Source organism: Halichoerus grypus, chromosome 8 (assembly GCF_964656455.1).
Source record: "Halichoerus grypus chromosome 8, mHalGry1.hap1.1, whole genome shotgun sequence".
Classification (NCBI taxonomy): domain Eukaryota; kingdom Metazoa; phylum Chordata; class Mammalia; order Carnivora; family Phocidae; genus Halichoerus; species Halichoerus grypus.
In genome coordinates, this window is record NC_135719.1 from 67,041,666 (window position 1) to 67,067,390 (window position 25,725).

Below are 25,725 nucleotides of genomic sequence, written 5' to 3' on the forward strand. Positions count from 1 at the left end.
GTACTCTAAAGGCAGAGAAGGAATTTGCCGAGCAGCCAGGATAATCTTGTGTGCAAAGGTATGAAGGAGGTCTCAAAAAGGAACTATCGGCAATTCTTTATAAATCTTCCCCCTTCCCCACCTCTAAAGGACCTGTTGAGTGAATGAATGCAAGTAATTCAGGAATGGGAAACGACACTGAGGCAAGGCCAAGGGCTGGAAAAGGTGGACGAATTTCCGGCAGTCTGTGGGTGGGGGTGAGGGGTGGAGGAGTGAAAGGATTCAATTCGTGTTTAGTAACACCCCTCCGGTGACTCTGCAGGGGGTGGGGGTGATGATTAGAGCAGACAGATGGTCACCGTGGATTCTCTTGTTAGAACCAGTGGCACCTTCTCAGTTTAGCAAAAAGCCTCTGCCTACTGTGGACTCGGCCTGGTTCTAAGCGTCGTGGGGGCGGGAGCACTGATGCACAAGAAGAAAAACCGGACTGGTGCCTGCTGCCGCCCGGGGCACAACCAAGGTGGGCACCGGGTCCTGCGGCGGCAGTACTGTGAGGGAGGAGTCAGGGCCGTCGAGGCAGGAACAGAAGCTGCAAGGAAGTTGGTGGGGAGGGGATCGGCAGGGTGAGATGCATTCATTGAGCCCCTTCTACGTAGCCAATCGGTCCTGAGGGCGTCCATATCCTCCACCGAGGCGATGTTGGGTCACTTCTGGGGGAATCAGCAAGGACGAGAACCCCTTAGGAACGTCCCCTGCAGACCCTCCCAGGCACAGGAGATGGGCATCTTCCTAGGAATGGGAATCACACAACTTGTGAACACTGAGTTCCGGCCAGGCCCGTCCCTGGATGCCCAAGTGGCCCCCCCCAACTCCCACCCCATTCACATAGAACCCACCCTTCCCCACCGCAACATCACCATTTCTGTGGCTAAGGGACCAAAACCTCAGAGAACCCGAGCAACTGGCCAGAGCGCAATGCGCCTGCGCATTCTCAGATTCGGTGTTAGGCTGGAACTCCGCCCCATAGGTGGGTCTCTCGGTGACGTGCACACTGCGAAGGCCTATGACTATTGAAGAGGACAATCAGAAGGCCATCCTTACAGGTCCCCGGTAGCTCGCCGTGATCGTATAGTGGTTAGTACTCTGCGTTGTGGCCGCAGCAACCTCGGTTCGAATCCGAGTCACGGCATTGTGGGAACAATGGCACGGCAAGGGGTTCGTCTTTTTAAATTTTTCTTCTTGCAGTCGATAATGTTTTATAGAGATCACAATTCGCCTTCTTGAAATGAACTACCGCGTCTTTCTGCCTTGAAGAGTGAGCCACCCCTAAGATCGCCACCTCCAGTAATTCTCACTTAATGCTGTGAATTCAGTTTCACAGCAGTTATAATTCCTTCCCTCCTGAAGAAATTGAAAATCGGTGTCTAAATCATTCTACAGCAGCAAAACAGCGCCCCCATGACCTTGCGATTTTTTCCTTTTTATGAATTCTTAAAAATTGAGTTGTTTATGTTTAAATAGAGAATACATGCGCACAAGTCCAAGGAAAAGTAAGTCTCCCTCTCATTCTTCACTTTATCCACCAGTTATTGCAGTTTCCTTCATATCTTTCCATGACAGCCCTTGTATAAACAAACATTTATATAGCATATATGTATAAAAATATGTCCCCCCCTTCTTGCATAATACAAATGACTTCTTCCCTTCCTTGCCCTCACCCCCAGAAGTCAGGCAGAACTTGAGGTGATATATTTGCACTAATAGGCAATCTCCCTTTACAAGGAAGAGTACACATACCGGGAGGGAATACCTCCCCACCGATCCTGTCCTTTTTCTCCCCAGGCTCTGGATCCTGGCTGGGGCAGGTGAAGGATGGCTGGGTTGGTGAGATAGAGGAAACAGATACCTTATTGTGCTTATAAAAACCTTTGGATGGGAGCCTGGGCTCTGTTGAGAAGCAGTCCTATTTTGATTTCACGTTGGAAGGGCAGGGTAGCATCCTAGGTTTGGGGTTGGGAAGAGGGACTTGACTTGGTAGTCCATTTGGAGACCCTTCACTTCCATCTCTCTGTTATCTTATTATGAGGATCAAACTTAAATTACAGGCCACTAGAGTTAGAAAATTCAAGTTAATCAAAGGCAGAACTGAATCTTACTATGTATATTTTCCAAGCATACAACCTCTCCATAAATATTTGAAGAGAGGTTTCTTATGGAGTCCATAAATGAGTGAAGTGGGCCAGTTTACTTCATGATTGTACCTTACGTTGTATTTTTTCAAATACATGTTATCTTCATATCAGACAAATAGAAAACTTGGCCCAAATGAAACTCCATCTCTATCTAGAATCTCAAAGAAGAGAGTGCATGTGTGAGTGTACTAAGATATGTTTGCCCTCTCAAGTTTGTGAACAGAGATGGGCCTGAGGCAAGGGTGGAGACAGAAGACAAGGACCAGTCTTAGAAGAAGGCAAAACCCAGAAGGGATCAGAACTCAGGAGAGGACTGGGCATCCAAACTTAGACAAAGAGAAGTGAGGACACCCCACTTAGTACCCACTAAGAAAAGTAAGGGCTAAGAACTAGGCCTTGGGACATACACAAATGTAGGAGGTTAAAGGAGGAAGAGTGTGTGGCCTGAAAGAAAGGAGGAGAATCATAACAGTGTCATTTAAGGAAAGTTTGGGAGAAGGTTTCAGGGATAGAGGTCAGAAGATTCAGGTGCTGCAAAAAAGAAAGAGGAATAAGATAAAATCATTGGGTTTGACACTTAGAAGTCATCGTTGACTTTAAAAACCTATGAGACCAACTAGGCAATGTGTATCAAGAGTCAGAAAAAAAATGTACACCCTTTACCCCAATAATTCCATTTCTGGGGATCTTGCTAAAGGAAATAATCCTAAACTTGGAAAAGGTATCTGCATAAAGATGTTTATTATAGGGTTATTTAGAAGGGAAGAGAGTGCAAATATCCTGAATGCTCAACAAATAAAGTAAGATTGAACCAAAATAAAATATGTTCATTTGATGATATATTGAATAGTTTTTTTTTTAAGTATCAAAAGTACATAAATGAAGTATTAGGTCAACTTTTATTTTTTTTTAAGATTTTATTTATTTATCTGACAGAGAGAGACACAGCGAGAGAGGGAACACAGCAGGGTGAGTGGGAGAGGGAGAAGCAGGCTCCCAGCTAAGCAGGGAGCCGATCTCGATCCCAGGACCCTGGAACCATGACCTGAGCCAAAGGCAGACACTTAACGACTGAGCCACCCAGGTGCCCCTAGGTCAACTTTTAAATGCCATTTCCAACCAAAAGGAGTAAGGTTCCCTTAAAAAAAAAATGACTGATTATAGGTCTACGGCAGGGGAAGCATAAGTCTGAAATATTTTCTGTAAGAAAGAAAGTTAACTGCTTAAAGATTGATGGGACCAAGTCAAAAGGACACGGAAGCCTCTTTAAAGGGCTCCTGTTGGCCAAATTTGGGACAATTTGAGCATCAAAAAGTAATGAGTAATAATAGTAACGGATTGGGCACGTTCTGCATGGAGCACTGGGTGTTATGCACAAACAATGAATCATGGAACACTATATCTAAAACTAATGATGTAATGTATGGGGATTAACATAACAATAAAAAAATTTAAAAAAATAATAGTTACGGATTATATCACATTGAATAGGTAGACAGAGAAATAGATAATTTTTGAGACCATGGAGATGAAAGACAGAGAGAAACAGAGAGGCAGAGAGAGAAGCAGCAGCAGCTCTTCTTTACAAGAAAATGCCAGATAATAAATGCAGAAGAAATGACAGAATTAGAGTCACCATTTTGCAATCTCCAGCATCATGACAAATAGAAGGAGAGATCATCAATGGAAGCTAAAAACCATTGGGCAAAACATTGTTGGGAGCAAATAATCAAGGATATCTCAGGATATCCCAACCGCAGCTTACTTTAAATTGTAAAGGAAAGATCTAATGGACTCCAAATTAACCAAGTGATCGAGCCCAGCATCACCAATGAAGGGACAAATGTGTGCTACCGGCCTGCCAGTGTAATATAGTGGGAAGTCCACAACATCCCCTATGTAGTGGTCCTTTCCAAAATGTCTAATCTGAATCAAATCAGGAGGAAACTGGAAAAACCCAGAATGTGGGACATTCTACATGACAACTGCCCTGGATGCTTCATAGTGATCAATGTCATGAAAAACAAATAACAACGATAAAATGGGGGAACTGGTCAAGATTTCAAAAGACTAAAGAAACTTAACAAACAAATGCAATGGGAGAGCCCTGATTAAATCCTGAATCAGGACAAAAAATATGTATATAAAAGACATTTTGGCAAAATGGAAAAAATTTAATACGGACTGCATAATAAACAACACTATTGTGGACGTGTTTGAATGGCCCTATAGAAGAATTCTTTATTTTTATGAAATGGCAGCTGAATTATTTACAGCAAAAGTGTCATGATATTTGCAACTTGCACCAAATGGTTAAGGAAAAAAGAGAAAGGGATAGAGTAAATATGGCAAAATGTTAAAAAGTAGTGAATTTAGGTGAAGGGTATACAGATTTCCACTGTACTTTCTTTGACCTTGTCTGTAGGTTTGACATTTAAAAAAAAAAATTGGAAGAAAATAAAGTTTACATAATAAAAATGAGGGAAACTATGCAATGTTAAGTGAAAAAAAATAAGGACATAAAATTGTGTATACCACAATTATAGCTATATAAAAATAAGAACAAGAGAAATGATCTTTATTCATTTCAACATTTGTTAAGCTCCTGCCACACAATAGGCTCTGCACTAAGAGATGGGAGGACCCTGCTCCCCTACAGAATCCTGATTTTATGGTGTAATGCTTAAAATGGATGACTTTGCATCTGGCAAACCTCACTCAAGACTCAGAGAGCCTTGCTGTGATGACCTCACCTCTATACCCTGGTTCCTAGCAAGCTGCTTGGCCCCTATGAGGTGCTCAACAGCCTCCTTCCAGGAGTCCACACTCTGGTGAGGGAAGAAAGTACATTAACAGATAATCTAAAACAGGTGTACAAGTGCAAGGTGTACACAGGGTATTAATTTTAAAATTACCATTTAAATTCTACTTTTATGATATCCACCCCCCTCCTCATCTAACATTTTTTTCTATTCTTTTCCACCAGGTATCCTCCCCTTCTTTATGCTGCTTCCTACCTCATTGCCGTGGCTCAGCCCATGCTGACCTCATAGCTTGGAGTGACCTTTCGTTCTTTTGCTTCATCTGCCCAAATCCTACCCAGCTCAGGTCTACCTGCCCCATGAAGCCTGCCATCTTTTGTGTAGACTTGATTGATTCCGTTCCTCTGAGCTGTCCGCAGCTTAACTCCCTACTTCTTAAACAAATGTGGCTTCATTTGACACCTACCATTGTAAGCATGTTACAGGTTTCAGAGCATGTTCATTGTCCATCATCTCCCCTAATCTTCCCACAACAGTTATTATGCCCTCTGCAGATATAAGGAAAGTGAGCATCAGTTGCACTGAGTACCTTGCCCAGAGATCAGGCTAGAGCCTGCAACTATTGGACTCCTGCGTCAGTGTTTCCTACAACCCTACTACTCCAAGCGCGTGTGTATGTTTGGGGCTGGGGGTGGGGACCAGCAGCATCTGTATAACCTGTGAGCCTGTTAGAACTACAGTCTGGGACCCCACCCCAGCTAGACCTACAGAATCAGAAAGGGCAGTGTAACAAGTTCCCTAGGTGATTGTGTTCACATTAAAGTTTGAGAAGCACTGTCCTATGATGCCAACTAGAATAGGCACAAAGCAGAAACCCAACAAACATTTCTCCAAATGTTCTGACCTGGGCCCTGGGATTCCTAGGGGATTCACAGTTTTGCCATTACATCCTTCTCTTACTCCCCCCACCTCTGAGCCCCCTTCCCTTTGGGGCCTAATGTGGCTCTTTGCTCCCTCCCATGGCAGATGTGAGCCCAAGGGTGAGAGAGACTCTGAGGCAGTGCCCAGAGGGATGATGATGATGTGAAGCTGCTACCTCCCCAGCAGAGCCAAAAGCAAATGTTGGCGTTTGCTTCAGGGCTACATTATTTCTGTGGGGAAACTGGCTTTATTTCTAAGACAAAAATGCCTGTCGCTTGAGCATCCGAGCCTCGAGAGGATAAGGGGTTTGTGATAGACAACATTGGAACTGTTTCTAGACTTGATTTATTGACTTGTCTGTTTCTATTCTGTCACTAACCTGATTGACAATGAAGCCTGGGATTTGACTCGAAGGGATTTCTGCGTGTGTGCACGCTGCCGTCAGGGCCGGGTGGGCCTGCTCCTAGCGGCTGCGCGGGTGGGTGCGAGGCGTTCGTGTGAGGGCTGTTTGCATGTAAGGAGGGCGTGTGTGGAAACGACACGGGAGAAGCGGGTATCACTAGAGACTTGATTATCTGTGATGTGAGATATGCCTGCCTGGACTGGGAAGCAATGCAGTGGGAGCAGTTGGATGGGAGGAGGTAGGTGGGGCTCCCATGGTACACAGAAGAGAGGGGATTGTTACAGACACATCTTACGGAACAGCCCCTTCCCTCGCCCTCCCTAGCTTTTCCTCTTGGGATATATCCCAGTTAGGAAGCCTTGGGGGAAGGGAGGGGAGGGACGGTAGGCGTCCAAGGGCTGGGAAGCCAGGAGTGTGAGGCGCCGCGCGTGAGCTGGGGAGGGGGAAACAGATGGAGACAGGTGCGCCCCCACAGGGGCACGTGTGGGGACACGTGGAGGATTCACCTTCAGTCCAGGATTCGCATCCCCTGCCTTGGGGTCGCCCACTTACTTCTCGTGCGTCCACCCCGGCTGGAAACCCGCACCCCCTCTTCTCTTCCCTGGCGGGGGGAGGTAGACCCCGATAGGGAGCGGAACCCCGCCCCTCCCTTGTTACTGACGAGCCCCGCCCCCTCCCGCCGCCCGGCGGAGCTCCGCCCCCGCCCCCGCCCCCCGCCCGGCCACAGAGCTCCCCTCGCTCAGTCTGGCTGGCCCCATGTTACTGAGCGGAGCTCCTCCGGCGGGCTCCGGCCCGGGGCAGCGGGCGCAGGGGAGCGCGGGGAGCGGCCCGGGGGGGTCGCGCCGGGGCGCCGGGGGAGCGGGAGCCGGCCCTGGAGGGGGCGGCAGTGGCGGAGTGGCCAAGTGGCTCCGGGAGCACCTGGGCTTCCGCGGGGGGGGCGGCGGCGGAGGTGGGGGCAAGCCGGCGCCCCCGGAGCCGGACTACCGTCCCCCCGCACCCTCTCCGGCCGCGCCCCCTGCGCCACCCCCGGACATCCTGGCCGCCTACCGGCTGCAGAGGGAGCGCGACTTCGAAGACCCCTACTCTGGGGGGCCGTCCAGCTCCGCTGCTGCCCCAGCCACCCCCGCCGTTCCCGGCCCCACGCCGCCCCCGCGCCACGGCTCGCCTCCCCACCGCCTTATTCGGGTTGAGACCCCTGGCCCCCCAGCGCCCCCTCCCGAGGAGCGGATCTCTGGACCCCCCGCCAGTAGCGACCGGGTGAGTGCTGCGCCGGGGAGGGGGTGGCCGGGAGGAGAGGTGGTAGGAGGTCTGGGGCTTTCAAGAGGGACAAAGGTGGCCTGGCCGGGGCCGGGCCTGGGCCCCTCAATGTCACGGTTCCTGGCGGACAAGATCTTAATCCTTGACCCGGGGGCTCGGAGCCTTCAACCACCTTTGTTCAAATTCTCGACTGACTAATCTGGGACGTGCGCCCCAAACTCTGCTTCTGTCCCTGTTATCGCCCCGGGACCAGTGGCCCTCTTCCTCACGGGCTCTGCCCTCCTCATCTCAGTCCTCCGCCTCCTCCCGGGCCTAATCAGCAAGCTTTTTTCTAACGGAATTTGAGCACCCCCCCACCCTACACCAGTTTATGGCCTCCCTGCCCTTTGATCTCTGACCCCTCCCCCCTGGGCAGAGGCAGCACAGAGCTCCATTGCTCCTCTTCAGGGAGCCCAAGCCTCCTTGCAGGTGTTGGAGCCCCAGGAAGGAGGGCGGGGGGCGCTGGGGTTTCTCCCTGGGGCTACCGCAAGAGCTGGCCTTTGCCTTACCCAGTGTGGTCCTGGAGGCAGGTGGACTGTTGTTCTCAGGAAGCCAGAACAAGAGGTATGTAGCTCTTCACCAAGGATACTGACCACTGAGGTCCAGGCGGGCCCACTCCTGCACTACTTCCCTTGTCCCCCCAGGTAAGGGGGCAGTCAGTGCTTAGAACCTGTTGCCCAGAAGGGGCTGAGCAGCTGAGCCCACTTGTCTCCTCCTGGCCTCCCCTTTCCCGGGCCCATTCTGAGGGAGGCTAGAGCCTTTGGGGGACCTGCAGGCATGGGATGAAGGGAAAGCTGGGCATTCACTGTTCTGGAGAACATCCACAGTGCCTCAGAGGCTCTGGTGGAGAAGCCATCCCTTGCCCAACCCCATTTCAGCCTTCTCCCTCCTTGATAGCTGAAAGCCATCTCCAGGTCCCTCTAGCCCTAAATTCCACGACAGTGACTCTGTGGGCTGCCCTGGCTCTGTTGTCCCTTTCTCACGCAACCCTGGAAGCTCAGCTCTGGGGCTTAATCCCTTTCTTCAGTGGAGAACACAGTTTTATTTGATTGGAGGGCAAATCCATTGGCTCCAGTGTTAAGCCTTTGGTGGAGAGAGTGCCGTTCTGCCCGATTTCCTGGATAAGAGAGATGTGTCGGGGTCAGAGCAGAAGCCTCAGGAATGTGAATTATTTTTCCCCTAGTTCCTGCCATGGGGCATGACTGCCCATCCTGGGCCAGGATCCTTAGCCTGCAGAAGGAGACTGTGCTTTCATCACGTCCTTCAGCTCCTCTCCTTCCTCATTGTCACCCACTGTTGGGCGATGTGAGGTGGTGGTGGCAGTGAGGCAGAGGGAGCATTAGGCCTTGTTCTTACTATTGACCAGTTAGTGTCCTTCTCCCTGACCACTGCCCATTGGCACATGGGCCTGAGCTATCCCTGGCCTTCCTCTCTGCAGTCTTGGAATGGCCTAACATGCTGCCCCCCAAGCCATGGGCTCCTCTAGGACAAGGACTGTTGTCCTCCTCATGTTTGTATTTCCCAAGTGCCTGACATGCTTGGCCTAAAAAGGGGTGAATGAAATACGCCCATTGCTAGGGTGACCTGAAGGTCAGAGACTCCCTTAACTACAGCTCCCTTTTGTACATTTCCCCACAGAGACCCCCAAGGAAGGGGCTGCATCCACACAACTGTGGATGATCCATAGCCTCTTCTCACCGAGGGCAACCATTCCTCAACCTGGGTCGACTCTGATCTGTGGGCTGTTCGGACCTTAGGGGCCAAGAGGTGTCTGACTCCTTTGTCAGCTGCAGGGACAGGAATGAAATCCAGCAGGATCTCCCAGGAGCTACACAATCTGTGGTTTCTTTAGTGGGTGTGATGAGAAGGATCCAGGATGCCATCCAAACTGGCTCAGGGGCAGGGACATTGTCTCTGCGGGCCCTGACCTGGAGCCTCCCACCATTGAGAGAGAGCAGCTCCACTCGTTTAGGAGCAGAGTTTGGGGGATCCCAGAGTTTTCCCTTAGGACGAGTCCAGGTTAGGTCCCTGAGCCCCTTATCCTAAACCCAAGTTGCTGTCCCTGAACAGTGAGCTGGCCTGTTGATCTGGAGTTTATGTTCTGTGAGGTGTTTTGTCCCAGTTCTCTGTTCCTCTCCTCTCAGCCAGGCAGGTCTTCTTGGCTTTTTGCTTTGGGGTCACTTCCTGAGGTGAGATAGGGACTGCAGACCAGGATGTGCCATAGGCTGGCCCACTTTTCTTCTTCTCCTGGAGCCCAGTGGCTGGTGCCAGGAGGGCCTGAACCCTGTGAGAGGGCCTGGGTTGTGAGGTTTGATGAAATGGGTGGAAATACTTCTGTGATGAGACGATTGAGGAGAAACGAGCCCTGTGGAAAGTGAACGTGGGGGGCAGGAGAGAATGGGGATTTAGGCAGGACCCTGAGAGGCCCAGGGAGCTTAAGACAGTTAGTGTCTCCCCACGCAGGGCTCTGGCTGCTGGCCCTCCCTGAAGCCCACTGCCGCATTTGGCAAGGGGGCAAGGGTGCCATCTGGGCAGGCCTGGCAGGGCAGGTGTGGGAGCAGTGGGAGCTGCACCCTGGACCGGGCAGGCAGGGCCTCACCGTCTGGCCATCGGAAGAATTCCCTCATGGTGCTGGGCCCTGTCTGGCCTCCAGGCCACACTTGGGCAGAGGGGTGAGAGAACTGGGCCTTCCTTGCTTTGCTCCCTTTTCTCAGATCTGCAACAGGAAAAACCTGGTCTAATTAGGAAAGGGGGATGGGGATGGGAAAGGGACCCTAATTGGATGAAGCTTTGAGCTGCCTGTGACCATCTGCACAGTGTGTCCTTTGCCTCCATCCTGCCAAGATATGTGTGTGTGTGTGTGTGTGTGTGTGTGTGTGTGTGACAGAGAGACAGTGAAAGAGATGATGTGAACAATCAGGCAGGCACCCTGGATGCATTGAAACCAGGGCTCTTGTTCTTAGCTCATGGAGAAGCTTCTGGGGTTCATGAACCTCCAGAAATTGTGTGCAAATATTTGGGTGCATGAGCATTTTTCTGGGAAAAGCTCACAGCTCCCAGATTCTCACAGGAGTTCATAGGGCCCAAAATATCAAGAACTTAAAAAAATAGATACACCTCATACGTGGTGTCCATGTGGACTTGGATCTTCCAGGCCCAAATTTGGAAACAAGTGAAAAAACAGGTAGAAAGAGGAAAGGGAAGGAAACTTTGAGGGTGTCCAAAGTCAAACAAGACATCCCTGCCCTGGGATCAGGAGGGCGGGTAGGGGCTGCCGCAGGATCGTGCCTTAGCCAGTGTTCACTGAGGATTTCTATAGCATTAAGTGACACTGGCCTGGGCGCTGAAGGGACTCACCACCTACAAGACCCGGTCCTTGCCTTTTTTGAGTTTGTTCGGTCTTGCTTTAATTTTCCTTATTATGACTTCCACAGAGTCTGGAGTTCTGATCTGTTTATCTTGCACATGTCCTCCGGTGGAAGCAGGGGGCGGAAAAGAGAAGGGTCCAGGTGAAGGGACCTTTGTGGCCTGGTTAGAGCTCTTAACCCTTTGGGGCCTGGGCTGGCCATCTTTGCTGCCGTTGGTGCTCAGCTTTACGGCTGAGGCCTGCCAGCTACCGGCGCATTTTATGGCAGGCCCGTCCACTCTTCCCACTGCCACCTCCTCACGCTGCGGCACTCACTCTTTCCAGAAGGCATCTGCAGCTTGTTGGCTTGGCCGGTGACTCGGTGACACCTCAGTCAGCCCTGGCACTCCACCTGCTGGGAGCTGGGAGCAGCCAGGGCGCTGCAGACCAGTGGGACGCTCCGCGAGAGCAGCGGGGGAGCCCGGTCCCTGTGCGCAGTGAGCCTGGGGCGCGGCCGCGGGGCTTCGCAGCACCTCGAGGGGCCGCACTCTTGGAGCTCCCTTTGTGGCTGTCACTGTGAGCTCCTGGAGGACCCAGAAATTTGGTCTTTTCGTCTTTAATGATATAATGGCAGACAGTTACCTAGTTAGTCCCTACCGTGTGCCTGGTACCATTTTGAAGCAGCTGATGTGTTTTAGACCAGTTGCTTCTGACAGTGACCCTACAAGGAAGATTCTGTTCTTATCCCCAGGTTATATATAGGGAGACTGAAGCACAGGAGTGTTGAGTCACATTTGCATGGTTTCACAGCTGGTAAGTAGGAGAGCTGAGGTGCACAGTCAGGCAGCCTGACGGCAGGCTGGCTGCCAACACCGTGCCATGGGACCGTGGCACCTGCAGACAGGAGACGGGAGGTGTTCACCAAGCATTTGCTGAGGAACGAGGGGAAGGAGACTCAGAGAAGGAATGGAGGGTGCATCCCGTGCTGAGTTCACCATTTCCCGAGCCTGAAGGCCAGCACTTGCCACCCAGTCCTGAGGTGGCCCCAGACACACCTTAAAAGAGTTGTCGACATCCATTGTGTGTCTGTGATGTTCGAATGTCTTACAAGCATGACATTTCTTTGTAATTAGAAAAAGATGATGACAAATTTGTTTCATGTGAAGGAGTTTCCATGGCAGATAAAATTGGGAAAGACATTCCAATAAGTGGGAAGAGGGTGCAGAAAGTTTGATCTTGGGAAAGGTAAATAGTATACCATTTCCAAAACTGACAGACTTTCAGCGGAAAAAGGATTTCACGGTTAAATACTTTGGAGAAATGCCGAGTTAAACAAAATTAGACAGCTCTCTTTGCTACACGATTTCTCAGAGCCTTTAACATCCTAGAGTGTATTTTAAATCTACAAGGAGAGGAGAGAAGATGCTACATTTCCCAAGTTGTCTGGAAAATCTGCAGCAAGGCACTGAGAGTTAGGAGACCTGGGTCCCAGTCTTGTCTCTATGGCCACCATCTGTGTACCCTGTCAGGCACCTAAACTCTGGGCTTTAGTGTCCGAATAGACGAGATCAGCAGCAGGGGTAACATCTATTGAGCACCGACTGCATTCCAGTCTCTGAACTAAGGACTTTGACGCTCATTGTCCTCTTCCCAGTCCTGTGAGGTAGGTACTAATACCATCCCCATTCTACAGGTGAAAAACCAGAGGCTTCCAGACATTAAATGTCAACTGAAGACATGGAGGAAAGGGGAAGGGATAGACTTTGGGGACCTTGCAGAGCCCAAATCCTGTGACTTGTGCCCCCTCCTAGCTCCCCCTGGACTGGCAAGCCCCATGGGTGGGGTCAGGAACTCCTAGCAGGGCCCAGCTGCAGAGCGGAAGGTCACACCAGATGGTGGGCCTGCCAGCTATCGCAGGAGAGGCTTAGGCGGGAAGGAGAGTCAAAGCCGGACAGCTGCTCTGGGAGGGGCGCTGCCCAGTGGGAACAGGCACAAGAGTCGGGTCTGGAGCCTGCTGGATGGCAGGAGGGGGGGGATCTGGTTGGCAGGAGGCGTGGGGACAAGGGGGCGCTGAGCAGCAGCTACTTGCCTACTAGTTTGGAATTATTTCAGCCTTTCAGTAGCATTCTGTTTACTAGAGGGTTTGCCTAAATATTAGCCCTGGTTTTAGGTGCCTTCCCTGCCAGTTCTTCCCTTCTGCCCTTGAACCAGAGGCTTTGATCCCCATTAAATGTTGGTTCTCCAGACAGCCTACTCCTACAGCAGCTACTGGCCTGTGAGAGTGGTCAGAGTTGGGGTGAATGGGGATCTGAGAGTCTGTGTCGCTCCAGAAGATAGTCTGAGAGAGGGAGGCCTTTTGAGCATCCAGGAAATGTGCACTGAGCGCCTACCTCGTGCCAGGCCCCGTGATGGATGCGGTATACAACGGTGAGTACAGTAGTCAGGTAAAGGTCCCATAAACAAAATAAATCATGATAGAACAAAGGTGTCAGAAGCCTGCGGAGGCAGCCCCCCGCCACCCCCAGAGCAGTTTTGCCTCCTCACATGACCTAGAAATCACTGGGAAGGCAGGCCTGGCCTCTGACAGGGATCCTATGTGCCCAGGGTGGGTGCCCATCTTGCCAACCTTCCCAGCAGGTGTTTCTGCTTCTGCTCCTGACTCCCAGCCCTGTGGGTGGCTTCTCTGGGTGACGCGCCCAGGGCGGGGGGCTAGTGTTTCCTGGAGCAGGGTGTGGAGTCAGGGATAGAACAGAGGAGCCATTGAGCTGCCCACAGAGCTGTCACCTGGGTGCCCACAGGCATCGTGGGCTGGCCCTCAGGAGGCCCGTGCTGGGCCTGGGAGGGGTCACAGCTCAAGTCCAGCCCAGGACTCCAGTGGGAAGGGCTGTTGGGGGGAGCTCTGTAGAGTTGGGGGGACTGGAGCTTAGGCCAGGCACTTCTCACTGAGCAGCTCTGGGACTCAACGCCCCCCTCCACCTCCCCGCTGGATTCATGATGCCTTTCTCCTCTGAATAAACAAGGAAAAATGCTTCCTTTGTCCATTCTTCCTGTTTTATGTGAACTAACTTAACAAATATCTACTGAGCACTTTTAGGCACTGGGTATTTAGCAGTAAACATGGTTCCTACCCTCAGGAAGCTCATGGTCTACAGGAAGACAGATGCTAAAACAAGTATTTACTACACAGTGTCATAATAGCCCAGCACAGAGGCAGCTAACCGTACCTGGGGGGAGAATGGAAAGGCTTTCTGAAGAAAGAAAATCATCTAATCCAGGCAGAGGGAAAGCTTTTTTGGTAAGAAACAAAGCACAGAACTTTCAGGTAACAGAATGATCCAAGGTGGGTAGGGAGAAACCGAAGAAGAAAGCAGAATCTTTAAATCCCTTTAACTTCGGACTTTGTCTTGTGGGCATTACACTGTTTAAGGATGGCACGTCCAGTGACTCAGTTACTGTTAAGTAGCTGCCACATAGGAGTGTGAGGCTGGGTGCCCGCTGCCAGCTCCAGAGCCCCCTTGGTCAGGTGGGTGCGGCTGTGGGTGCTAGTAGGCCTGGGAGGAAGCAGCTTGGGGTGGATTTCTTTTCTCTGCTTCTTGGAGGAAAGAGGACTAGGGGTGGAGAGCTCCAAGGGGAGATAGGCAGTGATCTAGTAGCAACATTTTTCTAGTACCTGCTGTGAGCCGGTGCTTCTTAGGGCTGGAGAGACAGAAACAACAAAGAACTGTAGGCTAGTGGATGAGCTGATGGTGGGGATGGTATGACCTGAGATGGTGGTCTTCTCAGAAGCAGGTAGAGATTTGAGGGAGGTGAAGGAACTGGGGGGCTTGGGTGGAACAAGGTGGAACATGGTAGGGGCTGAAGAACTGAAGAGGGAGATGGTAGGAGTCGTTGGGATGTGCTTCAGAGACCCCTAGAGGGGCTCGTGGGGGGCCCAAGGAACATGCATGAGCGGTCTCTGTCGGGGGGGCAATTTCCTTTCTCCATCTCTGCTTTGCTAGGGGTCCCAGATCCACTGACCCTGGACAGGCAGTCACCCCACAGCCTCCCTGCTCAACTGGCTCCCTCAATCCTGATCTGGCCCAGACCCAAAGCCTACACCAAGAATGGAGGAGAGGCAGGAGTGGCCCCTCCTTGTGCCGCGGGCCCCAGAGCCACCTCCTGTCAATGCCTGTCAACTCAGTGTGCAGTGCTTCCCCTCAGGTGCTGGCAGCCCTGGGTGGGCTGGGCTCTGTCTCCGCCTTGGCCTCCCCCCTTCAAGGAGCCTGGGCCCAGCTTGGAGAAAGGCTCTATTGTCCTCGGCTGCACCCCGCCCTGAGCACCTTGAGCTCTTCCTCAGGGTGTGTGGCTTACAGTTCGCTCTGCCTTGACTGGAGCAGGGACAGAGGGTTGGTCATGAACCACTTGGGAGGAGAAAGGGGCAGTGTGGGATGTGGAGGGTCAAGGCTACGCCTTTCCTGTTCCTGGCCCCCAGGAACCAGGGAATTTCAGCAGAGCTCAAACCCTGGCTTTCCTCAGGGCTGTCCTTGGGTGGTCTCTCTCCCGGGATGGCCAACATGCCTACTGGTGGCAGGTTGACACCATAATTTTGCACAAAGGGCACAGATTCCAAATGGGTTCCTCCACTTAGGTGGGATGGTTTTGGGCATGTTGTTCCCTACCTGCCCTGAGCCTCTATTTCCTTAAAATGAGTATAATAATATGCACATGACATGGTGATGAATGTTCTGAGGATAGACCAGCAGAACTGTGCCATAAAATGAGTATTTGGCTTTTCTTTTCTCGATGGTCAGCAAATTTTTCTTTGTTCAGCATCTGGGATTGAACTTGCAGGCACGGACCAAGTCAATCTCTGAGTTGCCTGCTATTCTCCACTTGTTCTTTGAACTCCAACCCCTTTGTAGCCAGCTCTCTGAATTAATTCCCTCTGTTGAACCATCTGGTGTTGAACACCTCTATCGCCCTGCCTGGACCTGGACTGAGGCAGGCCTTAATGAAGCCTCCCCAGAGCTTCATCCTGGCCATTTAACCTAAGGGATGGCGCAGAGGCACAAAATTAACAGAAAAGATAGATCTGCCACTCTGCTGGCAGCCTAGTAGGTGAACCCTGCAGAGGAAGAGCCAGAGCCTGTCCCTGTCCAAGCTCAGAGCCTGCCCTTGGATACCTTGGGCTCTGGGTCTAAGACATTCTGTTCAGGACTCACTCCCATGGACAAAGCATCTGGGGAGAAGCAGAGCTGTCTCTCAGATGTCTGAAGCCTGCTCTCCTCACTGTCTTCCCGCAGTTGGCAATCCTTGAAGACTACGCGGACCCGTTTGATGTTCAGGAGACTGGTGAAGGCCCAGCAGGAGCTTCGGGAGCCCCAGAGAAGGTCCCTGAGAATGACGGCTACATGGAGCCCTATGAGGCCCAAAAGATGATGGCTGGTGCGTGATGGAGTCAGGGGTAGGGGATTGCTCTCTGAAGCCTGGGTATTTGCACAACAGGCTCTGGGACCCACAAGACTAAGGACTGATTCCATGATCCCTTCACTGGGTCCTTGGAGACCATGGGTCCACCATGGACCACCTTGGGTCCTTGGCCACTGCCTTCAAGAGAGTCATTTTGGAGAAGGAGCAATGACTTGTGGTACCTGAGATGTGAGGCGGTAGAGAAGGCCACACAACCAAAGGTCAGGCAGATAGAGTTAGGATAGTCAGGAGGGCAGGATAGTGGTGTGGGCCGGGGGTCATGGAACCCAAAAAGAGAATCACTAGCTTTAGGGAAGGTGGTGAGCTTGAGATGATGTGATGTCAGAGTGAAACATCTTTATGGCAATTGGAACCACATGGCTAGAGAAGAGCCAGCCTGTCAAGGAGCGGGGGCGGAAAGCAATGAATAAGACCTGGTCCTGGGGCGCAGAGCAGAGGTCAAGAGAGGATCCAGGGAAAGATGAAGATAAGATTATGTCAGCTTTATTACTGACAAAGTAGATTGAGAACACTACTTAGCTATGTCTCCACAATGGGCTGCTTAATACTTCACAGAATTAAACTTGCCCACTCAGGCTTGGGCCATGCAGCACAGCTATAAGCCCCTTCACGGGGGGCAGGAGGAGAAAGAGCCAGAAGGCAGAGCTGAGAAAGAGAGCGAGCATCCACTGGTGATCAGATAAGCTGCTCTCCCTCCTTGGGAGAGGGGCAAGGGGGCAGAGAGTGGTCAGAGTGTTCTTCCATGGGGCGCATGGAAACGTGAGCCGGTAGAGTGGAGGAATCTAGATGTGGAGAGACGAGGCTCAGAGTCATCAGGTACTGGTGGTGAACAGATGGAATTTGGAGGATGAAGGAGGGCCAGGACCAAGGAGAGCAGTGTAGTGCACAGAAAGGGAGAAGGTGGGAGGGTGACTACCCAATTTAGATCAGAGGGGTGTGTCCCCCTCGGAGGCCCATGAATGCCCTGGAGTTGTATGTGAAAATTTGCACATTTTTCTGGGGAGTAGCTCCATAGCTTTTACTAGATTTTCAATGGGGTCAACGATCCCAAAAAGAATCACAGAACAGACTAGAAGAACTTCTGGGGCAAGTGGCAAGTTTGAAACGTTAAAGTGAAAGATGTTGATGGCAACTGGAAGTGTATAGGGTGCCATGAGACTGGGCAAGGAGTGAGGGCAAATCAGACCTGGTTCTGGGGAACAGAGACCGAGAGAGGGGCCAGGGAAAGAGTCCAAATAGGGGTGCTCAGAGAGGACGACCATGAACATGACTTGTCAGAGGGGACAGTTTCAAGGAGGGAGTGATCAGCAGTATCTGAGCAACAAAGAAGGATTTTCTGATTGTCAAGTGGTATTATTTGGGATGCAAGGAAAAAAATTGGAGCTGAGTAGCCAAGAGGAGGTGGATTAGGAGAGGACCCTGCCTCAGTTTCCAAAATGCGTAAGCCTCCTTTCCCAAGCCCTTGCTGGCCATCTAAAGATCTTTTCTCTGTCTTTCACGCTGGTGCTTCTCTGCCCCTGCCTCCATTGGATCCCATTGCTTTTTGGAACCCCAGAGGTGTTTTGAGGGCAAGGGACCCCAGATGTGTGGCCATTGGGCCCCCAAAGCCAGTGGCATCTCCTCTGAAGGAGGCTTGGTGTGTTGCTGAGGGCGCTGCCAGAGGAGCTGAGCCGGGCAGCCAGGGCTGCTCTCACACCTTCCCTCCTGCCTTGCCCTGGCAGAGATCCGGAGTTCCAAGGAGACAGCAGCTCAGCCCCTGCCTCTGTATGACACGCCCTATGAGCCAGAGGAGGAGGGGGCCACCCCAGAGGGTGAGGGGGCCCCCTGGCCCCGGGAGTCCCGGCTGCCAGAGGATGACGAGAGGCCCCCCGAGGAGTATGACCAGCCCTGGGAGTGGAAGAAGGAGCGGATTTCCAAAGCCTTTGCAGGTAAGCCCTGGGTGGAGAGGGTGGGTCTGCTGGGGCCTCTAAACAGCTCTCCAGGCCCAGGGGAGTGGAAGGAGTGGACCCCAGGGGCTGGGGGAGTCCCCGAAGCTGGGCTCAAGGGAAGCATAGTTGAGTGCATCCCAGAGATTGGTGAATTGGGCAGTGTGGGTGCAGGGTCAGGGAACGGGCACGGGAGGATGAAGGGTCTCCCCTGCATCACCACCTCTCAGAGGCCAAGAGGCTTAGGCCACTTCCATCTTTTGGGAGACAGGGCATATTTTAAAATAAAGAAATTCCCAAACAAAATGATAAAACTTGTGACACGTTAGATACTTACACTTAACGAAAGAAGGCATTTAACCCCCCGGACAATGAAAATGGCTGTGTGTGTAACCCTTAGAGATCCCAGCCCTGAATCAGAGAGCTGTGTCTCCCGGTAGCAGGCTGTGCCAGACCAGGGGCACCTGCGCCCCAGGGGGATTTCTGAGGAGCAGGAACTGGTGGGGGAGAGGGAGGTTGGTTGAATGAGGGTTAGGTTTCTCCTGCCCCAGGCCTGGCGTCCAACCTGGGGAGGTGTGTGCTGGTGGTCTGAGTGGGTGCTGCTACGGTCTGGGGAGCCTGGAGAGTGCTTTAGCCCCTGGATTCTTGACTCGGGGAGAACACAAAGGGTGGCAATGCCATTCGACTTCACCCGGACTCCCATGGCCCCCTCACCCCTCCTGGAGCTAGACTCCGCTCTCTGCCCTGTCCTCCCCACCCTGGCAGCCAGACTGGGAAACCACAGGTTTCTAATTTGTTTCCTGTAAAGCTTGCACCATTGAGGATGGACCGTTTATCTCCAGAAGTCTCCTTGGAGAATCAATACTGTTTGGATTGCTTAATGGGAAAATCTATGCTCGTCATTAGGAAACCTCGTTAGCAGTCCTGCAGCTGCCAGCGGCATCCCTGTCTTAATTGTCAAGGCTCAGGACTGAGGGTGTGGGGGGTAAATTTCAATAAAACATCTGCCCCCACATCGGAGTATTCCTGACAGCCTGGAGCCGGGCTGTCAGTCTCGCTGCCCATGACTTCCCAGGCCGTGGGGAGAAGGTGGCAAGTCTGAGGGTGCCAGGAGGCTGTGGGAGCCTGGGTGTGGTGCTGGGAGGCAAGGGCAGCTCGTTGTCTCTCCCTTCCTCCTCTCCTGGTCCCTTTGGGCCCTGGAGGCTTATGAGGGTTCAAATGAAGGGGGCCCACGTGGCTGGCAGTGCAAGACTCTGCATCCTGCTATTTGCTACCTGTGCCTCCCACCCTTGGACTCAGCCAGCCTGGTGTGGTCACTGTGGCTCCATCCAACCCTCTGAGAGTCCTGCTCCCCCCTCAGAAGCCACCCCTGCCTCTGCTCTGACCCTCCTCCTTTCTAGGCTGTCCTGTGTCCTGGCTCTGGGTTTTGGTGTCTCAACCTCTGCCTCTCTCTGTCTCTCTGTCTCTGTCTCTGTCCCTGTCTGTGCCTCTTCTCCCTGCTGCTACTGGTTCCAGTTGACATTAAGGTCATCAAAGACCTACCTTGGCCTCCGCCGGTGGGACAGCTGGACAGCAGCCCCTCCCTGCCTGACGGGGACAGGGACATCTCCGGTCCAGCCTCACCCCTCCCTGAGCCCAGCCTGGAGGACGGCAGCGGTGGGTCTTGTGGGAGCTTCTGGCCAGGGTGACATGTCCTCTCATGCCTCAGGCCCTGTCAGCTTGGGTTGGAGGAGCTGAAGTGGGGCAGGGTTTGGAGAACCCAGGAAGAATCCCCCTTGTCCTGGAGGGAAGAGAGAAGGGACAAAGCACACATTCCTCCTTCCTCCCAGAGGTGTGGGGAAGGTGTCTTCTAAAGGAGTCCCTTTCCAAATATCTTTCCTACCATGCCACAAAAATCCACTATTTTAAATTCACTTCTTTGCATAGGATTTTGCCTGCCCCAATCCTTTGGCGATGCAAATAACTCTTGAGGTGGGGGTGATGCTAGCATAGGAAGTGTCTGACTCCTTGAGTAAGGGAAGGGTCTGATCCTTGCATCTGGTGACTGAGAGACAATAAGGTCCTGAAAGTGCTACAAGGAGAGAAAAAGCCCAGATGAGGAGAAAGGAAGCACTGAACGCTTCATCTCTGTTCAGTTTTGTACAGAATGTTTGTACATTTGGGCCTGAGTGTGAGGGGTATTTTGTAAATACAGGATGAAGGAGGGTCTCCATCGCCTGCCCGTGTGTGCCTGCGCTCATGTGGCCCACTGGCTTCCTCCCTCCCCTGTGCTGGCTCAGTGGTCAGGCCTGCCCTGGTCTGGGAGGGCAGAGCCGCCTCAGCCGGGCTCCTCGGGGTGGGGGCAGGGAGCCTGTGGGCAGTAACCCTGGGGGCGGGGGAGGGGCGGGCCGGCTGGCGGCTTTGGGCAGGATTAGCCTGTCAGGATGGCACCAAGGGGAATCGGATAATTGTTCTCAAATCGATAAGTCATTTCTACAGAATGGCTTGGCAGGGTGATATGGAGAACGGTAATGAACTCTGAGGAGGAGAAAGAAACAATATTATCAGCGCTGAAGCCACCCCGAGGGGGAATGGAATAGGGGAAGGCAGGCCGCTCCTCCAGAGGGAGAAGTTTAAGTGGTTTCTCATGTTGCTCCTCTCCCCTCTCCTCCCACAGCGTGGGGACTGGTAGGCACAGTATGGCATAGGAGGGCCGAGCCCCACCTCCAACGAGGGAGTGGACCCAGGATTCTGTCCCCAGAGACAGTCAAGCCCAGGAGCATGTCCCACCCTTCCAGAACATTCCTTTGACCCCTTCTGGCAGAAAATGGGGGTGGAGCACCAGTTATTCTACAGGGCTCTATCTCTAAGGTCCTCAGAGTCTATGACTGGTATATTCCCCACAGCCCAGTTTGAAGGATCTGAGAAGAGCTGCCTGTCACCCGGCCGGGAGGAGAAGGGGCGGCTACCTCCCCGACTCTCTGCAGGGAACCCCAAGTCAGCCAAGTCCCTAAGCATGGAGCCCAGCAGCCCCCTTGGGGAGTGGACAGACCCAGCACTGCCTCTGGAAAACCAGGTGTGAGTGTCTGTGTCCAGCTGGGGACTCTCTCCCCTCCTCCTTTCCCCTCCTGCCACTGGCTTGCCTGCAGGGGACACCCAGAATGGGTGGGCCAGGACGGCGAGGGACCCAGCAGAGATGCCCCCCTTCCTCTCTCTTGTCCTCAGCTGGTACCACGGGGCCATCAGTCGAACAGATGCCGAGAACCTGCTCCGACTGTGCAAAGAGGCCAGCTACCTGGTGCGCAACAGTGAGACCAGCAAGAATGATTTCTCTCTGTCCCTCAAGTGAGTAGGGGTGGGCCAACTACCAGCGTTAGGCAGGATTAACTTGTCACCATGGCACCAAGGAGAATCCATGGGAAGACAACCGGCAGGACAGGAGGAGACTCCAACATTCTCCCCGTGCCCAGCCAAGCTGGGGAGAACTCCATCCCCATGAACATTTGCTGACTCTGGGCCAGGCCCTGGGGATTTGGAGGGTCTGAGGCTCAGCCCCAGGTTGCAAGGAGCTCAGAGTCCATTAGAGGAAACAGTCAAGCTACAGTGTCCAGCTCAGAAAGTTTCTGTCACATACTAGCTGTGTGGCCTGGGGCCCCCTTAACCTCTCTGGGCCTCAGTTTTCTTACTTATAAAATGGGGAAATAATAATGTCTACCTTATAGGGAAGGATCAAATGAAATAACATATGGGAGGCACTTAACATGGTGCTAAGTGCTAAATAAATTATCGCCATCATCTTTATTGGAAGGATAGGAAGATAGGATACACAGAACGAGCACTGGCCTCCGAGGCCATCCTGGTAGAACGGCCAGCCCTCCCCTCGGTACCCAGGAGTTCTGCCTGGTAGGGCCTGCACCCCACGTGGCAGCCCGTCAGATGGTGTGTCCGTTCACATCCCCCCATCACGACTGGGGCCCTGTACCACCTCCTACCACATTCCCCAGGGATATTAGAATACAGGTATATGCCCACTTCAAACAAATGCAATATACAGAAATTTGGGACTATTGAACAGATACATTTGAGGATAATTATTCAACTTCAACTAAAAGATAATGGGAAGATCCAGTCTATAGTCAAATAACTTGAATTTTATTCTTGGGCTTAATAAAACTAGCTATGTGACCCTAGGCAAATCATGTAACCTCTCTGGGCCTTGGTTTCTCCCATTGCAAAATGCATTGATGGGTACCTCTTAGGTTTCTTGCAGCTCTCATACTCTGCAAATTATCATAAAATCAAAGGAGCATTTAGGAAAAGTTCATCTGTCAAAAATCTGATATAACACTAGGATGTGTATTGCTTTAATAGTTAAGAGTCACAGAGCATCTGCTCTGTGCCAAGCAGCGTATATATCCTCTCCAAACCAACTACCAACCTGCAAGATGAATCTCTTTTTTTATAGCCAGAAAGAAATACAAAGAGGTATGTGACTTGCTCAAGGCCACCAGGTAGTAAAGTGCCAAAAGCAGGATTTGGACCCAGCTCAGTTAAGTCTGACTACAAGAACAGCACTATTCCATTGCATAGCTCCACCCGTCCTCAAGTCTGGAACAGTCCAAGGCTGCGTTAGATAGCAAGGGTCTGGCTCCCTAAACGGAGCAGGGCAGGGCTCCGCCTTAGCCTGGGGAGTAAGAGGGGAGGCAGGCCTGGATGCTGCTTCAGCCCTGGCTGATCTGGCCCCACCAGCATCTGTCTGCCAGAGCCTCGTTTGCATATAAATGGCTTCTCTGAAATACAATTATGGTTTCTCTGCTCTCTGTAATGGAAGGGCTTTCACTGGTAATTAAACAGCTTCCTCCCAAAGCCATGTCAGCTCTGGCCCTGCGGCCCAGCTAGTCCCACCCAGGCTCCTGAGGGTTGGGCAAGGACTCGGCTTGGGACTTTATCCCAGGAGGTCAGTTTCCCAGATGGAGGCTTGTTGCCACTTTATTGCCCTTTTTAGCCAAATCTGTCCCTCAAGGAGAAGATATAATGCAGTTTTGGGGAGAGGTGATTATCCCAAGTGGACTGTGGGTAGGGGTTGTCCCCAAACTGTGAGGGGGTGAGGGAAAGCAAGGGCCAAGCTGCTGCCCACAGCTTTGGGCCTGGGCCATGGCATAGGGCAGACAGGGGAGGAAGACTGCTCACTGCCTCCCTTCTCTACCGCCCCCAGGGACAGTACATTTTCCTCAGGCCCTTAGCTCCCTTCCCCAGGGCCTGTGTGGTCACTGTCAGCCTCAGCTGTTATCTCAGACCTCCAGAAGAAGGATGCCCGTGCTCCCCCCCCCCCCGCCCCGCCATACACACATACACCCAGCCTGGGGCCCCCAGCAGGCTTTAGGGTACTGGATCCTGGGGCAGGGAGAAGGAATTGGGAGGGTGGGTGATAAAGGACTGTTTCTTCCTGTCATCCCTTTCCTCTCTTCAGTCATCCACTCTCCATCTCCACTTGTGGGCCCAGTGAAATGGGTCCAGTCAGAGCCTTCTTTGTACCCAGGCAGGGGAGGGAAATAAGGTTTGCCAGCCTCACCTCGTTTGAGGGCCCTCCTCACCAGTCCTACCTCCTATACTAGTTTCTGAGCCCTGCACTTGTCCCCAGGTAGGCTCTGGCCCCGAGAGACAAGTATTCAGGCTTCAGGGCTCCCGCATGCACTGCTTCCTCCTTGCCTGTGGACCGGGCCTGTGGTAGCTTGGGCAGGGGTTGTTCTTGCTCGGGCCCCACCCCCATGCTGTCTCTCTAAGACAGGGTGCCGGGGCGGCTGGGAGCTAGCCAGAGCTCTGAGCGGCAGGGTCCTTGTCTGAGGGCAGGGCCGGGCACTAATGTCCATTTCCTGGATTGTGTCAGGGAGCTGGGAGAGGCAGGGGAGCCTCCCCTCTCTGAGGGAGGGAATGGAGTTACAGCCTCACGGATGATGTCATCCGGGCTGAAGGGAGAGAGGAGCTGGGGGCTTGGCCAAGGCCCAGTTAGCAGGAGGGTAAAGGGGTATCCCCGGGGCCAAGGCAGTGGAGCCTTCCCGATTTGGGAGGGACTTCCAGAGCAGCTAGCTCGCCCCCTCCCCTGGTTTCTGCAAGAGAGAGCCTCAACCAAGATTCACTTGGTTGTCACATCTGTCCACACACTGTCCTGCCCAGGATGTTTGTGTCTCCACATCAGTCATTAGGAGCTCCCCACAGGTGTCGTCCCCCACAGCTCAGAGATGGGGAGGGTAGACCAGCCTTGGCCATACAGGCTGGAGGGCACTGGTGCCTGGGTCCCAGAGTTTGGGGCAGGGAGAGTGGTCGCTCCAGTTTCCACCTGCACGCCCTGTACACTCACTACACACACACATTCTTGGCGCACCCAGTGCCCTCACCACAAAGCCAATGCCTACTGTTACCCACTCACAAAATCCCCTCTGCCTCCTCCCTGTTTTCTGGACTGACCTCCACCTTCCCTCCCCACCTCCACACACAGCTGGCTCGGAACAACCACTTTTGCTGCAGGGGTGGGGGAGGGAAGGGGGACCGGAGAGGGCCCCTACTCACCAGGGTCTCCTCTCCTCTTCCCAGGAGCAGTCAGGGCTTCATGCACATGAAGCTGTCCCGGACCAAGGAACACAAGTACGTGCTGGGCCAGAACAGCCCACCCTTCAGCAGCGTCCCTGAAATCGTGCACCACTACGCCAGCCGCAAGCTGCCCATTAAGGGGGCCGAGCACATGTCCCTGCTCTACCCCGTGGCCATTCGGACTCTGTAGATGGGTGGCCCGGGCACTGTGACAAATCTGGACCCAGCCCTGTGCCCATCCCCTGGCTGAGGGCTGTGGCCCTTCCCAGGGACATGTTCTGTCAAACCTTTCTTCCCCTCTCCCTGAGATCGAGTGGAAGCTGGAGATTCCTTAATTTATTCTAAACGGGAAGGCCTACTGGGGCCTTGGAGTAAAAGGTGGTCTGGAGCCAAGGACAGGAATCCCTGGGGAGAAAGGATAGCCTCTGGAGGAAGGGGGCTTCAGAGCCGCTGGTCTCCAGAGGAGTTTAAGATCCGCAGCTCCCCGCCTTTTCCGCCCCTAGGGCACAGGTGGCGACCCCCTTCCCCACCGACTCCTTCCCCCTGGGTCAGTGCGGGGTGGGGCAGGACGCGGGCCTGCGGGGCGCCCTGGCCGCCTCCACCCCTAAACCGCCGGCGGGCTCCGTCCAGAGTCCGGTGCGGGGCTTAGGGAAGGAAGACCCCCCTAGGATGGAGCTGGCCGTGGGGGTGGGGAGACGAGGGGAAGGGCTCGGGCCAGAGGGAACTTGCGCAGTCCCCGGGCCGCCCCGGCTCCCGGCCAGATGCAATAAATAAACCCAGTCCTGCCAGGCACAGCCGCGTCCGCGCCTCCAGCGCCGCCCCCCGGGCTGTCGGGGGAGGGAGAGGCGAAGCGAGCGCAGATTCT

General features: G+C 53.1%; 1 protein-coding gene and 1 non-coding gene across 5 annotated transcripts; both read left to right on the top strand.

The window, feature by feature from the left end:
- The first annotated feature begins 1,096 nt into the window (after positions 1-1,096).
- TRNAH-GUG (transfer RNA histidin (anticodon GUG)) lies at positions 1,097-1,168 on the top strand. Its single transcript has one exon. It is a non-coding gene; the product is annotated as a tRNA-His (tRNA).
- A 5,308-nt stretch (positions 1,169-6,476) lies between these two features.
- On the top strand, positions 6,477-25,652 carry SHF (Src homology 2 domain containing F). Of its 4 annotated transcripts, none has more exons than XM_078079407.1 (7): positions 6,477-6,495; positions 16,182-16,323; positions 18,090-18,296; positions 19,809-19,949; positions 21,179-21,350; positions 21,498-21,617; positions 24,864-25,652. In XM_078079407.1, exons 2-7 carry the CDS (start codon positions 16,290-16,292, stop codon positions 25,048-25,050), a joined length of 861 nt encoding a protein of 286 aa, XP_077935533.1. In that variant the 5' UTR covers positions 6,477-6,495; positions 16,182-16,289; the 3' UTR covers positions 25,051-25,652. The 4 variants fall into 4 exon arrangements, with proteins under 4 accessions (XP_077935533.1, XP_035926712.1, XP_035926714.1 ...); XM_036070819.2 differs by lacking the exon at positions 6,477-6,495 and adding an exon at positions 6,999-7,514; XM_036070821.2 differs by lacking the exons at positions 6,477-6,495; positions 19,809-19,949 and adding an exon at positions 6,999-7,514.
- Positions 25,653-25,725: the final 73 nt, after the last annotated feature.